At 40.9% G+C, this 19,196-nt stretch overlaps 1 protein-coding gene across 1 annotated transcript in view; it reads right to left on the bottom strand.

Annotated features, from left to right (window-relative positions):
• The window catches only part of LOC145258215 (ubiquitin carboxyl-terminal hydrolase 1-like), a 72,567-nt gene that overhangs the window by 16,458 nt on the left and 36,913 nt on the right, over positions 1–19,196 (bottom strand). The window contains exons 6-8 of the mRNA XM_080116157.1: positions 14,571–14,674; positions 7,911–9,082; positions 5,731–5,920 (exon numbers count right to left, since the gene is read on the bottom strand). Coding sequence (XP_079972283.1) covers positions 5,731–5,920; positions 7,911–9,082; positions 14,571–14,674 — 1,466 coding nt within the window. The remainder of the gene's footprint in view (positions 1–5,730; positions 5,921–7,910; positions 9,083–14,570; positions 14,675–19,196) is intronic.

Here is a 19,196-nt window from a genome sequence, read left to right as displayed (position 1 = left end):
ACAAAAGGCGACAAAGAAGAGGGAGAGATCGCCGACAAAAGGCGACACAGACGAGGGAGAGATCGCCGACAAAAGGCGACAGAGTAGAGGGAGAGATCGCCGACAAAAGGCGACAGAGTAGAGGGAGAGATCGCCGCCAAAAGGCGACAGAGTAGAGGGAGAGATCGCCGCCAAAAGGCGACTCAGGAGAGGGAGAGATCGCCAACAAAAGGCGACAAAGGAGAGGGAGAGATAGATGACAAATAGCGACACAGGAGAGGGAGAGATCGCCCACAAAAGGCGACAGAGTAGAGGGATAGATCGCCCACAAAAGGCGACAGAGTAGAGGGATAGATCGCCGACAAAAGGCGACAGAGTAGAGGGAGAGATCTCCGACAAAAGGCGACAGAGTAGAGGGAGAGATCGCCGACAAAATGCAACAGAGTAGAGGGAGAGATCGCCGACAAAAGGCGACACAGGAGAGGGAGAGATCGCCGACAAAAGGCCACAGAGTAGAGGGAGAGATCGCCGACAAAAGGCGACACAGGAGGGGGAGAGATCGCCGACAAAGTAGAGGGAGAGATCGCCGACTTAAGGCGACAAAGAAGAGGGAGAGATCGCCGACAAAGGAGAGGGAGAGATCGCTGACAAAAGGCGACAAAGAAGAGGGAGAGATCGCCGACAAAAGGCGACACAGACGAGGGAGAGATCGCCGACAAAAGGCGACACAGCAGAGTGAGACATCGCCGACAAAAGGCGACACAGCAGAGTGAGACATCGCCGACAAAAGGCGACACAGCAGAGGGAGACATCACCGACAAAAAGCAACACAGGAGAGGGAGAGGTCGCTGACAAAAAGCAACACAGGAGAGGGAGAGGTCGCCGACAAAAAGCAACACAGGAGAGGGAGAGGTCGCCGACAAAAGGCGACAGAGTAGAGGGAGAGATCGACGACAAAGTAGAGGGAGAGATCGCCGACAAAATGCGACACAGGAGGGGGAGAGATCGCCGACAAAGTAGAGGGAGAGATCGCCGACTAAAGGCGACAAAGGAGAGGGAGAGATCGCCGACAAAGGAGAGGGAGAGATCGCCGACAAAAGGCGACACAGCAGAGGGAGACATCGCCGACAAAAGGCGACAGGGTAGAGGAAGAGATCGCCGACAAAAGGCGACAGAATAGAGGGAGATATCTCCGACAAAAGGCGACACAGGAGAGGGAGAGATCGCCGACAAAAGGCGACACAGGAGAGGGAGAGATCGCCGACAAAAGGCGACAGAGAAGAGGGAGAGATCGCCGACAACAGGTGACAGAGTATAGGGAGAGATTGCCGACAAAAGGCGACACAGGAGAGGGAGAGATCGCCGACAAAAGGCGACAAAGTAGAGGGAGAGATCGCCGACAACAGGCAACACAGGAGAGCGAGAGATCGCCGACAACAGGCAACACAGGAGAGCGAGAGATTGCCGACAAAAGGCGACAGAGTAGAGGGAGAGATCGCCGACAAAAGGCGACACATGAGAGGGAGAGATCGCCGACAAAAGCGACAGAGTAGAGGGAGAGATCGCCACAAAATGCGACAGAGTAGAGGGAGAGATCGTTGACAAAGTAGAGGGAGAGATCGCCAAATAAAGGCGACACAGCAGAGGGAGAGATAGCCGACTAAAGGCGACACAGCAGAGGGAGAGATCGCCAACTAAAGGCGACACACCAGAGGGAGAGATTGCCGACTAAAGGCGACACACCAGAGGGAGAGATCGCCGACTAAAGGCGACAAAGGAGAGGGAGAGATCGCCAACAAAAGGCGACACAGAAGAGGTAGAGATCGCCGACAAAAGGCGACACAGAAGCGGGAGAGATCGCCATCAAAAGGCGACACAGGAGAGGGAGACATCGCTGACAAAAGGCGACAGGGTAGAGGGAGAGATCGCCGACAAAAGGCGACAGAGTAGAGGGAGAGATCGCCGACAAAGGAGAGGGAGAGATCGCCCATAAAAGGCGACAGAGTAGAGGGACAGATCGCCGACAAAAGGCAACACAGGAGAGGGAGAGATCGCCGACAAAAGGCGAGAGGGTAGAGGGAGAGATCGCCGACAAAAGGCGACAGAGTAGAGGGAGAGATCGCCGACAAAAGGCGACACATGAGAGGGAGAGATCGCCGACAAAAGGCGACACAGGAGAGGGAGAGATCGCCAACAAAAGGCGACAAAGGAGAGGGAGAGATAGATGACAAAAAGCGACACAGGAGAGGGAGAGATCGCCCACAAAAGGCGACAGAGTAGAGTAGAGGGATAGATCGCCGACAAAAGGCGACAGAGTAGAGGGAGAGATCGCTGACAAAAGGCGACAGAGTAGAGGTAGAGATCGCCGACAAAAGGCAACAGAGTAGAGGGAGAGATCGCCGACAAAAGGCGACACAGGAGAGGGAGAGATCGCCGACAAAAGGCGACAGAGTAGAGGGAGAGATCGCCGACAAAGTAGAGGGAGAGATCGCCGACAAAAGGCGACACAGGAGGGGGAGAGATCGCCGACAAAGTAGAGGGAGAGATCGCCGACTTAAGGCGACAAAGGAGAGGGAGAAATCGCCGACAAAAGGCGACACAGAAGAGGGAGAGATCGCCGACAAAAGGCGACACAGAAGAGTGAGAGATCGCCGACAAAAGGCGACACAGAAGAGGGAGAGATCGCCGACAAAAGGCGACACAGAAGAGGGAGAGATCGCCGACAAAAGGCGACACAGCAGAGTGAGACATCGCCGACAAAAGGCGACACAGCAGAGGGAGACGTCGCCGACAAAAAGCAACACAGGAGAGGGAGAGGTCGCCGACAAAAGGCGACAGAGTAGAGGGAGAGATCGACGACAAAGTAGAGGGAGAGATCGCCGATAAAAGGCGACAGAGTAGAAGGAGAGATCGCCGACAAAAGGCGACACAGGAGAGGGAGAGATCGCCGACAAAAGGCGACAGGGTAGAGGGAGAGATCGCCGACAAAAGGCGACATAGGAGAGGGAGAGATCGCCGACAAAAGGCGACACAGGTGAGGGAGAGATTGCCGACAAAAGGCGACCGAGTAGAGGGAGAGATCGCCGACAAAAGGCGACCGAGTAGAGGGAGAGATCGCCGACAAAAGGCGACACAGGAGAGGGAGAGATCGCCAACAAAAGGCGACACAGAAGAGGGAGTGATCGCCGACAAAAGGCGACACAGAAGAGGGAGAGATCGCCGACAAAAGGCGACACAGGAGAGGGAGAGATCGCCGACAAAGGAGAGGGAGAGATCGCCCATAAAAGGCGACAGAGTAGAGGGAGAGATCGCCGACAAAAGGCAACACAGGAGAGGGAGAGATCGCCGACAAAAGGCAACACAGGAGAGGGAGAGATCGCCGACAAAAGGCAACACAGGAGAGGGAGAGATCGCCGACAAAAGGCAACACAGGAGAGGGAGAGATCGCCGACAAAAGGCAACACAGGAGAGGGAGAGATCGCCGACAAAAGGCAACACAGGAGAGGTAGAGATCGCCGACAAAAGGCAACACAGGAGAGGGAGAGATCGCCGACAAAAGGCGACAGGGTAGAGGGAGAGATCGCCGACAAAAGGCGACAGAGTAGAGGGAGAGATCGCCGACAAAAGGCCACAAAAGAGAGGGAGAGATTGCCGACAAAAGGCGACAGAGTAGAGGGAGAGATCGCCGACAAAAGGCGACACATGAGAGGGAGAGATCGCCGACAAAAGGCCACACAGGAGAGGGAGAGATCGCCGACAAAAGGCCACACAGGAGAGGGAGAGATCGCCAACAAAAGGCGACAAAGGAGAGGGAGAGATAGATGACAAAAAGTGACACAGGAGAGGGAGAGATCGCCGACAAAAGGCAACAGAGTAGAGGGAGAGATCGCCGACAAAAGGCGACACAGGAGAGGGAGAGATCGCCGACAAAAGGCGACAGAGTAGAGGGAGAGATCGCCGACAAAAGGCGACACAGGAGGGGGAGAGATCGCCGACAAAGTAGAGGGAGAGATCGCCGACAAAGTAGAGGGAGAGATCGCTGACTAAAGGCGACAAAGGAGAGGGAGAGATCGTCGACAAAGGAGTGGGAGAGATCGCCGACAAAAGGCGACAAAGAAGACGGAGAGATCGCCGACAAAAGGCGACACAGAAGATGGAGACATCGCCCACAAAAGGCGACAGGGTAGAGGGAGAGATCGCCGACAAAAGGCGACAGGGTAGAGGGAGAGATCGCCGACAAAAGGCGACAGAATAGAGGGAGATATAGCCGAAAAAAAGGCGACAGGGTAGAGGGAGAGATCGCCGACAAAAGGCGACAGGGTAGGGGGAGAGATCGCCGACAAAGGAGAGGGAGAGATTGCCGACAAAAAGCGACACAGGAGAGGGAGAGATCGCCGACAAAAGGCGACAGAGTAGAGGTAGAGATCGCCGACAAAAGGCGACAGTGTAGAGGGAGAGATCGCCGACAAAAGGCGACAGAGTAGAGGGAGAGATCGCCGACAAAAGGCGACAGAGTAGAGTGAGAGATCGCCGACAAAAGGCGACACAGGAGAGGGAGAGATCGCCGACAAAAGGCGACAGAGTAGAGGGAGAGATCGCCGACAAAAGGCGACAGAGTAGAGGGAGAGATCGCCGACAAAAGGCGACACAGTAGAGGGAGAGATCGCCGACAAAAGGCGACAGAGTAGAGGGAGAGATCACCGACAAAGTAGAGGGAGAGATCGCCTACAAAAGGCGACACAGGAGGGGGAGAGATCGCCGACAAAGTAGAGGGAGAGATCGCCGACAAAAGGCGACACAGCAGAGGGAGACATCGCCGACAAAAGGCGACAGGGTAGAGGGAGACATCGCCGACAAAAGGCGACAGGGTAGAGGGAGACATCGCCGACAAAAGGCGACAGAATAGAGGGAGATATCGCCGACAAAAGGCGACAGGGTAGAGGGAGAGATCGCCGACAAAAGGCGAAAGAGTAGAGGGAGAGATCACCGACAAAAGGCGACAGAGTAGAGGGAGAGATTGCCGACAAAAGGCAACACAGGAGAGGGAGAGATCGCCGACAAAAGGCGACAGAGTAGAGGGAGAGATCCCCGATAAAAGGCGCCAGAGTAGAGGGAGAGATCGCCGACAAAAGGCGACACAGGAGAGGGAGAGATCGCCGACAAAAGGCGACAGGGTAGAGGGAGAGAGCGACGACAAAGTAGAGGGAGAGATCGCCGATAAAAGGCGACAGAGTAGAGGGAGAGATCGCCGACAAAAGGCGACAGAGTAGAGGGAGAGATCGCCGACAAAAGGCGACACATGAGAGGAAGAGATCGCCGACAAAAGGCGACAGAGTAGAGGGAGAGATCGCCGACAAAAGGCGACAGAGTAGAGGGAGAAATCGCCGACAAAAGGCAGAACAGGAGAGGGAGAGAGGGCCGACAAAAGGCGACACAAAAAAGGGAGAGATCGCCGACAAAAGGCGACACAGGCGAGGGAGAGATCGTCGACAAAAGGCGACAGAGTAGAGGGAGAGATCGCCTACAAAAGGCGACAGAGTAGAGGGAGAGATCGACACAACAGGAGAGATAACCATCAAAACAAATGATTGTGATTCCCCATCCCCAATCGAGGATTGAAGGTTTCTAGTGTACAAACAAAAGTTTTTCTGGGTTGGTAGGTAAGTGTGGGGAGGAGTGAGTTAGTATTACTACTTGTCTTATGTAAATAATTTGTAAAAAATGTAATAAAAAAAAAAAGAAGAAACTTACTCTGAAGAAGCAGAGAATCTCTTTAGATGAACTGTGAGGATGTCTGGCAAGGTTTCATAGTGAAGCGATCGATCCGCCTCAACATAATTGCAACAACTGTCGCAGTAATACTTGTTGTCGCCCTGCAGTTTCTCAACTTCAGAGAAAGAGGAGATAAAACTTATTAAGGTGTTATTTCGCTCAGGCGAATCTAGAAAAAAGAAAAAAAATTTACATAAGAAAAAATTTATTTAAAACAATAAAAATTGGCAAAATAATGATAGACAAGCTCTCAACATCATTTTGCAAGGCAAGTGAGATGATCATAAATATTTGAAATTTTTGAAAGATGGAATGAGGGATTTTCGAAAATTTAAATTAACTTTAAATTATTTTTTCATGAACATAAAACTACTTGATCAATACATGCGATTTTACGCGTACAATATTTTCTTTCTGTCACAGGAACGTACGTCATAAATATTTTTCTTTATTTTGGATTTTGGAACTAGCACTAATTAGACAAATCGGTTATAGTCAGCTAACATTTTTTCTAACTTCTGATGTGGCTGTTACCAGAAACGATAACAAGGCAAATCAGTTTCCTCACTTATTGTTTTTTCAGTATTTCTATTGTTAAGTGATTTATTGAAATCTAATATAAGAAAAGGACATTAGAAATATACAATAAAAATTAACAAAACTATACAGATAAAAATAACAAGGTTTTATTTTATTTCAAATTTTATAAGAAATATGTTTATCTATATATATAAAAGCGAAAATGTATGTATGTATGTGTGTTCGCTTTTTCTGTATGTCTACAAAAGGCTTTTTTCAGAGAAGCGGTCGCTCGCCTAACAACTTTTTATATCACATATAAATCGTAATATCTCACAGTTAACGAATCTCACCTGTCTATTTAATTTGCTCGCTTTCGGGAAGATAAATATTCAACATTTGTTGCTCGCAGCATGTGGGTTAGTCTTTTTTATAATATCTTGGGAAAATAAAAATAAAAAAAAGCGTTCCACAGTAAATTAAATACTATCCTGCAGTCAAACTTGACCTCATTAACTCATTAAAACGGCCACCTGCCAAATCCAAGTAATTAAATAAATTCAAACGTGTTTCCGTTAGCATCTCGTGGTGGGGCAATGGTTAACGTTGCACTTTTTTTTTTTTTTTCACACTTTAATTTACAACTTTGCCTCAACGGTTCGGGTTCGATCCTCATACTTACCTACCAAAACATTTTTTTAACCCCCACCCCCCAGAGTTTCCACACACACACCTCCAAACACCCGGGCAATGCCGGGTACCCCTCGCTAGTGAAATTATAAAAGTAAGTTTTTATTTTTTGGTATTTTTTAAAGTCAAAGCTTTTTTATTTGAATTTTTACAGTTCCTAGGTCGCCTTCTCAACTATATTTTGAAATAAAATTTTTAAATTTTCATTCATTAAAACAAATAAAATTACTGGTGTTCAAAAGTCCTCAGAATTAGTAAGGAACGTGAGTGACGGTTCCTTCTGATTAGCTGTTGGTTACCATAGCAACTTTTTCGTTGTTGACACCTTCATAAATCATAGCGGGAATGTTGCATTTTACTTGGGTGATATAGACAGAGTTAAAAGTGATGCTCTTTGCCATGCTAGGGCTGATAATATTTTGCTTACAACGTCGCCTGTTAATTCTGTTTTTTTGTGTCTTCTGTTTACTTAATTACGTCTTATTTGATTTTTTATTTATTTAGTCAATTTAACAAGTTCTTAATCATTTTTATGGATTGTTGACAATGCATATGATATAGAACACAGACAATATTATTTCAAAGCAAAGCCGGGAAAAATCATGGATTTTTACTTAAAATAACTTAAAATATTGCAGCATTAAGAATTTATATATAATGTTAGCTGGGCAAACTTGAGTCCTTGTACCAGAAAAATATCCAGTAAATAAAACGTTGTTTAGTAAATCGTTATTTTTTTGCATTTCCATACACCAAACATGGATATAAATATCACTAAAACACCCGCTCGGTCATAAGATTCATTTTGGTACCTTACTTGCCTATGTGGGTTGCCTGTAGGCTGAGATAAACCGTGTCACACACACACACACTAGGAAAATTTATATAAGATTTTCATTTTTTAATGTCTTGATTAAACTGTGCAAGTACAAAAAAAAAAAAGCTCTTACCTTCGTTCTCAAGATCACTCCCCTCGCCGTCACTATTTTTCGAATTGTAAGCTGCCTTTTTGAGAGGAACGAGGACCTCAAGGAACTCTTCATGTTTCTCACTGGCTTTTTCACATTCCAGACACCGTGTCCGTGACAGGATGGTCCCAAGGAAGAGCTGCTCAACAAAATCTTTCTTTTTGCCATTGATCATCCGCCCCGTGTTTAGACACTCGATCGCATAGTAAGCATTAACAGACTTCTGCGGACTACTGCAAACCTGGTCACACTTCTCGAGCTTAACAACAGCATTTTGTATCTGCTTCGCCTGATTCTTGCTCATACCATTAGTCAGGATTCCAAGTGATAAAGAACTCTCATTTTCAAAACAAGGGAGGGTGCTGCCAACCTTAAGAGAGACGGGCGTGGCACAGGATGAGGCACGATTAGAAGGAGGCTTTGACGGTGGTGACGGGGTGCACTGATTCATCTTAACGGATGCACTTGGGTTGTTTATTACTTTTTCAGTACGTCCGTTGACGAGAGCACAATCTAGGTAAGCAGTGTCCAAGTTCGGAAGCACACCGTTCGCAGTGTGGTTGCCGTTATGACTAATATATGAATCCTTTGCAATTTTCTTACTTTCTGTAGATGTCGTCACCAAATGAGAATTTAAACTACGATTGCTGCCAACAGAAGTTAAGGAGTTAGAGTTCTGGAGTGGGGTCGGTGTGCTGGGTAATATTTCTGAACGGGGCATTTGGAGGGAATTGGAGTCACACGTTTTTAACAAACTAATACTGTTGTCTGAAGACTTAGTACAGTTACCGAGAACTGTTACAGTCTCTTTGCTAATTGAAGGAGCACTATTACTTGAGGCGGTGATCGTAGTAGACGTGGTAAAAGTAGGGGTTGACATGATGACATCCGTGGTAGCTGTACTGGCAATGGTGGTGCTGTTTGTGGTACAATTGTTATTGAGATTTGGACCAAGGGAAGATGATGTTGATGTCACAGTGGTAGTATTTGTGGTTGATGATGATGATACGGTTGGGGTTCTGCTAATGTTTTGGCGAGCTTCGTGGCTGCATTTTTTCATTTGTTTCTCCGCTTCTTGCAACTGGTAGAGAATGAATTGCAGGAATTCCTGTGCGTCATGTTGAGAGCTGCCTTCAAACATGGAATTTAATTTTCTGCAAAAGACAAAAAATAAATGAAATAAGAGTTCAATTTTATTTGACTTTCTAAATTGTTTTATTACTTACTAGCATGGGTGCCCGGCGTTGCCCGGGTGTTTAGAGGTGTATGCTGAGCAAAAAAAAAGGTAATTTTTTTTAAATTTGACCCCTATTATTTCTAAATTGTTTTATTACTTATTTATGTCACTTCAAAAACATTTCAATACACAAGATGAAATGGATTAAAAAAAAAAAGCATCCCTATAGAAATAGCTTCAGAAAAACACTCTTTAAAAATGATGATGCGGACGATGATGATGGACAATTTTTTTCACCATAAACATAGTACGTTGCCATAGAGTTAAGGAAATACTGTTGTTAGTGATCAGATTTAAAAAGGACATCCTAAGTGGGGAATTGTGCAGCAAAGTATTCACATTACATTTAAATTTCTACATGTTACTAGTCAAGAAATAGGGAGCAGGGAAGGAACGCCAAAAGCAAGCAGTCAGGAGAAAGAGTAGAAAATATTCCAGCATCTGGGGATCTCTACAGTGAAGGGGTGGGATTTTGCTGCTAGTCGGTTTGGTCATGGTAATGTAGATCGGAGGAAAGGTGGGGGGGTGCAGGAAGTTCGTCAGAGTATATTGCATGAAAATACTTATAAAAGCATGTGGATGCTACATTGTGACAATGGGACATTCGGATCACTTAATTTAATACAAGACCTTCTTCAGGTAATAAACATAAATCAAAATTTCTACCCAGACATGGCTGACCTCATGAAAACAATCTAACCCCCCCCCCCATCCAAATAACAAGTTTGGCTTATGGGTTATTCCAGCCCAATTCATCCAGCCCCGACACACCCCCTCTTGGATTTTTTTCATATTTACACCATACAAACTTTGGGTTAAAACTAAGAGAAATCTGCAATTTCAGCCCAGTTGGATTTCAGGAACATATTTTTTTTCACAGTTGGTTTCGGCCTGGAAATCAAAAATTGCTATCTCATGACGTAGAATTTTCGACCCCCGGCGTTTTACAAAATTTGCATTTTTGTTGCAAAAAATAAAGCTCTGGAGCTAAATATTCACACATATAAGGTTTTGAGGGCAAGGAATCCAAAAATCATGGTTAGAAAGATGGCAAATGAGAGGAAGTACCTTATTTTTACCATTTTAGGTGGTGCCGCAGCACTTTTTTAGAGCTTGTTTGGGGCGATATTTTATTGAGAAAAAAACATAACTGTGGTGCTTTCCCAGACTTCTCATTTGGATTTTTAAAGTGACAATGGGTTGGAAATTACAAAAATCAAATAAAACCTTTCGGCATATTTGACATTTCCAGACACTAAAGCCTCAAAATTGGCATTTTTATAAAAATTTAAGGATTTTTTGGTGAATTTGGCAACAATCTAATCTTAAGTTATGATCAATATCTAGAGCTGAAAAAAGACTTGGATCGACCCATTATAGCCCATTTTCATAATATAATGTCAAATTACATCATATAAAAGGATATGGACCCCTACTTCACAGTCAAAATGGACAAAAAATACCCATACCCTCAGATTTGGCTGTAATTTGCTGTGCAGATAGACAATATAGAAACTAAGAAATCCTGAAAATTTGAGCATCTAATTCCAAGCGGTTTCCGATTTAGAGCATTTTTTGTTTTCGTTTTTGCTGCATAATGTGGCGCCCGGGATAAATTTTGTGATGTCATTTCTTTGAATATTTTCTGATTGAAAGATCCTATGGCTCTGAAAATTTGCACAGGTAAGTATTTTGACCCAAGGAATCCAAAAATGGCATCAGATTTGCTAAAAAGTGAATCCTTATAGAGATATTAAGGGTTTTTGGATTTTTTACCCACATGCCCCAAAATCCAATAAAAAAGGGTGTGGCTGATATGGTAATGCATTTTTTTTTTTCATATATTTTTTCTAGACACAATAAATTACCGCTGGACCAAAAATGTTAAAAAGTTCTTGTTCCGTTCACTCACAGTTTCTGTTGAAAGTCAGGTCTATTTTCGATGATAATGAAAAATATTCCCTTCCCTATTAGATGTAATAATTAATTTAGACATTTGCTAAACTGACATCATACCTTAATTTTGGAATAAATTTGCAAGTAAGCCAGATACTAAAAAGTTCTGATAACAATTTCAACAATTTCACAGGCCTACAGTCTTCAAAATTAATTGATAAGGGTTGAAAACACCAAGTTATGATAAAAGTATGCTATTTTTTTAATAAGAAACTAGTAATAGGATGGTAAAAATCTTAAACTTTTAGTACTATCTCAATCCAACAATTTTTATTAGAAAACTTCTTCAGAAACATTTTAACCCTCAAAATACCACAGTATTTTGATCCAACTTTTAAAACTTTCGTCTATATCTTTCTGAAAATGCGATTTTTTGCTCAGATCTTCCAGCTTCCTGAATATTTTTAACCTATCATATAGTGTCAAAAAATCATAAATTTACAAAATTGGAAATTGACAGTGAGATGTCATATAGTCAGTGGGAGAGTGTGGATAGGACAATGCTACGGACACAGATGGCTGATGTAGATTACTTCATAGAGATATTGGTATACAATGTTGATAATCTAACGACCCATTCCTTCACAGCAAAGAGCCAAGCGCAGTATCTAAAAAAGAGAAGAGAAGAAATAACTGAGACCGAATGTATACTTCTCTTGGACTTTGCGGAAAATTATCACTACGTGGTGCAAGATGAGATCCAGGGATATCACTGGAACAAAGACCAGTGTACCATACATCCAGTGGTAATTTATTACAAAGATAACAATGGTAAACTTCAACAGATCTCATTATGCATCATTTCAGATGACCTTGAGCATGACACCTGTTTTGTGCATGAACTGCAAAGAATGGTGATGTTGTACATCAAAGAGAAATTTCCCTGGATCAAGAGTGTAGAGTACTTCAGCGATGGCTGTGCTGCCCAATATAAAAACTTCAAAGCATTTATTAACCTTTGCCATCACTCATCAGATTTTGGAATTGATGCAACTTGGGCATTTTTTGCAACTAGCCATGGCAAATCACCCTGTGATGTAATTGGTGGGGCTGTCAAACGCAAAGTTCTCCGTGCCAGCTTGCAAAGGCCAATAAAAGACCAAATACTCACTTTTCATGCTGTTGCAGACTTTTGCAGATCATCGATCACTGGTATCATGTTTCTAAAGATCGACAAAGAAGACATGGTTTCAGTTCGAGAGAAACTTCAAATGAGATATAAACTGGGAGATACTGTGCCTGGTACAAGGAGCTGTCACTATTTCAAACCAACTTCTCAGTTTACTATTCAGGGCAAGCAACTGAGTGCTGACACAACGATCTTTATCGACCATTCTTTCCTGGACATGCCTACGCCGCTAGATGAAACTCTGGAGTTGCTCAAATGCAATGACTACATTACTTGCATTTTTGATGGGTATTGGTGGTTAGCATTGATTGAGAGTGTCAACAGGGAAGAGAAAGATCTTACTTGCAAATTCCTGCATCCACATGGACCATCACATCAATTCCACTGGCCAACTAATAGGGATAGAGGCTATATTCCACTAAGCAAGGTCGTTATGAGAGTGCAGACCCCAAGTATTTCAGTGAATGGTAGAACATATTTCATCACCAAGGAGGAGAAAAATAAGACTCAGAACTATTTTGACAGATTAAGTCGATAGTTGGAGTTATAACAAATGTCTGTTTTATATTTGTTTGACAGTTTTTCTTATGATAAACTAGATTATGCATCAGTCTTTTATTTTCGACTATTTTTTTGTCCATTTTGACTGTGAAGTAGGGGTCCATATCCTTTTATATGATGTAATTTGACATTATATTATGAAAATGGGCTATAATGAGCCGATCCAAGTCTTTTTTCAGCTCTAGATATTGATCATAACTTAAGATTAGATTGTTGCCAAATTCACCAAAAAATCCTTAAATTTTTATAAAAATGCCAATTTTGAGGCTTTAGTGTCTGGAAATGTCAAATATGCCGAAAGGTTTTATTTGATTTTTGTAATTTCCAACCCATTGTCACTTTAAAAATCCAAAGGAGAAGTCTGGCAAAGCACCACAGTTATGTTTTTTTCTCAATAAAATATCGCCCCAAACAAGCTCTAAAAAAGTGCTGCGGCACCACCTAAAATGGTAAAAATAAGGTACTTCCTCTCATTTGCCATCTTTCTAACCATGATTTTTGGATTCCTTGCCCTCAAAACCTTATATGTGTGAATATTTAGCTCCAGAGCTTTATTTTTTGCAACAAAAATGCAAATTTTGTAAAACGCCGGGAGTCGAAAATTCTACGTCATGAGATAGCAATTTTTGATTTCCAGGCCGAAACCAACTGTGAAAAAAAATATGTTCCTGAAATCCAACTGGGCTGAAATTGCAGATTTCTCTTAGTTTTAACCCAAAGTTTGTATGGTGTAAATATGAAAAAAATCCAAGAGGGGGTGTGTCGGGGCTGGATGAATTGGGCTGGAATAACCCTTAAAATTCTGTTGCAGTTCCAGAGTTTAAAAAGATGCAATTTAAGAAGATGGAGTATTACATCACATGAGACACTGTGAATATAGTCTGAATAATTAAAATAAGCAACGGAAATTTGAAGACATAAAATCCTATTCAAAATTATTTTATGCCAACAACAAAAATAAAGGAATTTTTTAATGTTTTATTTGAATTCTTCAAACTAATCTTTTTTTTTATTGTTATTCTTTCGATGTTTCAGCTAATATAACCTCTCCAGACTTCTTATGTATCATGACAATGGCTCTTATTAGTGAACTAGCAGATCTAACTTAATAACTTGATTTGAGCCCAAAACAATAAATGTTAAGGGGTCATAATAGGGGTCAAAGTTTAAAAAATTGACCGCTTTTTTCCTTTTTTTTTTTTTTTTGCTCAACATACGCTCGTCTGAGCTCCAATCCCTGGTCATCCCCCACCGATCTTTGACAAAAAACACCCGTCTAGCTGAAACCACTGTAAAAACTTTTCCCCACTCTTTATCTGTGCCAAAACCAAAACGTAGATTCCATGAACAAAGCTTCTTTCTTAGAAGTGTACGCCTGTGAAACTCTGTTCAGTCTACCTGTTTCCCACCTGACTACAACCTGGATGTCTTCAAGTCTAACATAAACAAATTCCTGATGAACCACCCACTTTATCAAATCTCAACACTAATGTACTGTACACGTAATAACCCTTATCCCTGAGTGCCTTCCGGGCCTTGATAAGTGGTGACCACCTTGTAAAAAAAAAATTTACAAAAAAAAAAAAAAAAAATCCAAACACGCAGGCAACGCCGGGCTGAAATACTAGTATAACAATAAAGATGAGAACAGTAGTCTGAATAATCCAAATAAAAATTACCAATCGTCATCTCAAAAAAATTCAGAAACATAAATTTCTAATACTCTTCATACAATCTGAAGTGAAAATTGACAACTTACCGAACAACTTGCTGAAGTTTCTCGGGTTTCAGAGCAATATTTGTGGATGAAACATTGGACAGACCTTGCATCTTTTTCTCAAGTGCACTCATCTGTTTAAACATCTGTCAAAGCAAAAAAGAAAAGTTAAAACTTTGCAAAAAACTTAAATATAAAACTTGAAAATTATAAAATAATACATTAATGTTAACTATTTTTTTTTAAGGGAGTCATCACTTATCAAGGCCTGAAGGCCACTCAAGAATAAGAGTTAATGAGTGTATGGTGGTCACTGAGACAACAGTGTAGTGATCGTTAGTAGTGGAAATTGGGTAGAATTTGATTAAGGAGATGATTAAACAAAAACTTGTTTACATTGGACTTGAAGACAACCATATTGTAGTCAGTTGGAAAACAGTCCAGCGAAAAAGAGTTCCACAAATAAGCAGTTATAGAGAAAAAAAAAAAGCTTTGTTCATGGAGTCTGTGTTTAGATTTAGGCATAGATAGAGAATGGGAGAAATTGTTGATAGTGGTTGTAGCTAGACGAACATCATCTACTAAATTTCGGAGCCAGTTGTGAACTATCAAGGCAGGATAGGTACTTAGAGCAGCTGTTCAGATACGGCAACAGTACTCCATTTTAGGACATATTTGGCTCTTATACAGGTAAAATATTGCATCAGGAGGTCTCCTAAACAATGCAGCGCAAGTGTGTAGCTTGTCTGTATATATTGCCTACCCACAAGGGCAGAGTTAGACACAAAGAGAAGTACTTGGGATTGCCTCAAACTTCACTAACTTTGGACATAAAAATTGAAGCATAGCACAAGAATAGACACCATGGTTTGCTCCTAGCAAAAATGCCACAGAAAGCTAGTATCTATTTCTTCTCTACTAATATATAAAAGGAACTTTGTGTGCAAGTTCGTTTCCTTTGGATTCAAAAATGGCTGGGCTGATTTTTCAAATTTCACACGAAGGTACTTTATGTGCATGGCAGTGTTCTTATCAGAATGCCTTTGATAAGTATCGGTAGTCGAAAAAAATCTGATGAAAGTCATAGGCGATTTTGACGAAAGTTAACGCCTTACACAGCCTAATGTCAAAAGTGCATTTGAGAAATTTTATAATCACACAGAGAGGTCCAGCATATAAAATCAACAGTAGGTTCTCCAATTTGACAAAGATGCGATCGAAATGAAGATTTCTGTTTAAAGCACAATGGCACCATGATACTTGACTTTTTCATTTTAAGCTTAAATTCAAGCCATTATCACTGCACAAACAATAAGGTAGGCATATAAAATTAAACGTAGTTTCTTTCATATAACAGGGGCACGTTCAAAATTAATGTTTCTGTTTAGAGCACAATTGAACCATGTTGCTTGACTTTTGCATTTTAAACTTTAATTCAAGCCATTATATATAAAAAAAATTTTATAAAATCAACAGTGGGTTCTCTACAGTGCAATGTAGACTACAATGTATTGTGAACTAAGTCACTGCCAGGAAGCATGTTAAGCTTCCTCCTAGTGCACTGTGATGGGTCCCCAACTAGAGCAAGCAATCAATTTGATTGAAAAAAATGGGCAATTTCACTGATTTCAGTGAAAATAAAAATATGGGACTGTGAAACATTTGTTGACCATCGTTCAATCCCAGCAAACATCGGGTCACTCTACTAGTTTTTAAATAAAATATAAATGCTACAACTTAGACGTCTTCAAGTCCAACATAAACAAACTCCTGACAAACTGCTCCCTTAAGTAAGACACAATCAAAACCCCCAATACTAATGATTACTACAATACTATCTCATTGATTACTGTACACGCAATAACCGTTATCCCTGAGTGGCCTTCGGGCCTTGATAAGTGGTGACCCTCATGTAAAAAATTTTTTTAAAAAAACTTGACAGCAAGACTTAATAAAGACATTAAAAAAAAAAAATGAATTTTGTTATAAACATGAAAACATTTTTTAGTTGTGATGCATAAAAGATGTTTTAAAATGACTTAACACGAAGACTTTGTTACTCTATATTAATACGATCGTGTGTGCGTATGTGTTATTTTGTGTGTCACACTTACATCTTTTTCTTTCGAATGACAGTTGTTATAAATAATTTTACCAAGAATTCTTCATAAGTTTTGGTTTCGGTTATAGCTGATGGCACTCAAGTCATCTATTTCTTTTTTTTTTTTTTTTTTTTTTTATAAATAATTCTATCAAGAATTCCTCATAAGTATTGGATTCTGTTTCAATTATAGCCAAAGGAAGTTTATATATATATATATATATATATATTCTTTTTTTTTTTTTCTTCATAGGTTTTGGTTATAGCTGATGGCACTCAAGTCATCTATTTTTTTTTATTTTTTTATAAATAATTCTATCGAGAATTCCTCATAAGTATTAGATTCTGTTTCAATTATAGCCTAAGGAAGTTTATATATATATATATATATATATATATATATATATATATTCTTTTTTTTCTTCATAAGTTTTGGTTCAAGCTGATACACCCAAGTTATATGGATATATTTTTTTTACTTTTGCAATCACAACTTTATAATATATAAGAATCGATAGAAAATTGACTATAATAATATATAGGAAATCTGCATAAATTTAAACATCATATTAAGCGTATTTTACGACAGAGCTACGCCAGCCGTCCCTCGATAAATACTTTTGAAGTTTTAATAAAAGAGGTACAATACTATCAGGACGTCTCCATTTACATTGAACATCCACAGAATGCCAACATCAATATATTACTTATGAGAGAGTTCGCTGTGGAATTTCCACTTAGAGATTTTGTCATGTCACATAAAAATTGTAACAACAATATGGAACGATTAATTGATTTATTTAACAAGTTAAGATGGAAATTATACTTTTAAACACTGGATGTGCAATGGCAGTGTCTCGAGTTAAAGCTGTGTGTGTCTCAAGGTGTCATGGCAGATTCCCTTTCACCGCTCCAACCAAGGGCGATCACTCTTATTCCGTCCAAGGGAAATAATTGTTCTTAGATTGATCCTAACAGTTAATTCATCTTTAATGATTCTTGTATTCTTTGTTATAAATTTGAAAATATTCTAGTTGTGATGCATGAATTAAAAAAAAAAAGAAATGCTTTTAAAAGTATAATTTGATTATGACCATGAAAGATAGTTTTTCTTTCTTTTTTTTTTTTTTTTTACTCGTCTTTAAACCTAGCTGAATCTTTTTAATGTTATGGTCCTATTTAGTTTAAACTGATTACACAAGAAACACTTCCTTATATTTCCTTTTCAAATGCTAATATTTGTGTCAACAATTTTATGCCCTTATCAGTGACAGAATCGGCAATAAACTCTGGTCATCTAGCAGCATCAGTGCGGGAACCACAAGCGATCAAAATATTTCCAACTTCTTGAGAGATTCATATTCCAACAATCGCCATGGAGATATTTAGGAGTTATTGTTCTTGCCACATGGTATTTCAACTGCTTTGGTTTATTAACACACCATAGCAGATATTACCATAAACAGACATGATTCTACAACTGACTCATCTCCCATTATCAAAAGTAATGTCATGAGCCTGTTCCTGGTCTGCTATGCCAGTAGGACAGTCAATATAACTTGCTGATGATCCGAATATAGATTTTATAAATTTGGTGGTTGAAAGAGTCTCGTAGACCAGCTTATTCAGCTTCTGCAGGTTCAGTTGAGCAACATGCAGGCAAGCGTTGTCATAGAGGAGAATTGGTCCCTTCATATTAACCAATCTCGGGCACATATGTTAGAGCTCCTGGTGCATTTCATCAATTTGTCAGCAGTACTTCTCTGCTGTAATCATTTTGCCCGGATTCAAGAAGCTGTGATGGAGGAGACCGGCTGCAGATCACCAAACAGTCACGATAACCTTTTTTTGGTGCAATTTCAGCTCCAGGAAGTGTTGTAGAGCTTCTTCGGCATCCAACCACTGCACCGAACATCATCGTTTGTCATAGAGGATCCACTTCTTATCACACCTCACAATCTGCTCAAGAAATGGATCGTTTTTGTTGCACAGAAGAACATAGATGATTCCTTAAAATGATGATTTTTTTTTGATAATTGTTCAATTCATGTGGCGCCCATTTATCCAACTTTTTTGACTTCCCTACTTGCTTTAAATGGCGAACGACAGTTGAGTGGTTGACCTCAAGTTCAACAGCAACTTCTTGTGTGGTTTTGCAAGGATTGGCTTCAATTAAGGCTTTCAAATGTTTGTTATCAACCGCAGTTGGCCAGCCTAGACGTCTTCATCTTTGAGGCTTTTGTCACTATTGCAAAATTCCTTGAACGACAGGTTCATTAGTGGTTCCTGGGCGAAACGCATCATTGATATCACAGGCTGTCTCACCAGCTTTTCGCCCTAGTTTGAACTGGAACAAGAAAGTCATGTGGATTTGAATTTTGTCCATGCTGTCAAAAAGCCTACAAAAAGTGAAGGACGAGATTGACGATAACGAATAGCACCATTCGATAGAGCAAAAAACGCGCTTCAAAATGATAAACATGGCTATATATATATATATATCTCAATGAATTCAGAAATCTATAATATAAATCTTAACTGTCAATTTAAATGTATGTATGTATATT

The sequence above is a fragment of the Euprymna scolopes genome, chromosome 33, assembly GCF_053919585.1.
Source record: "Euprymna scolopes isolate OS-2025 chromosome 33, ASM5391958v1, whole genome shotgun sequence".
NCBI classification, from domain to species: domain Eukaryota; kingdom Metazoa; phylum Mollusca; class Cephalopoda; order Sepiida; family Sepiolidae; genus Euprymna; species Euprymna scolopes.
Note: the sequence above shows the minus strand (reverse complement) of the source record. Positions and strands in the feature narration are given on the sequence as shown.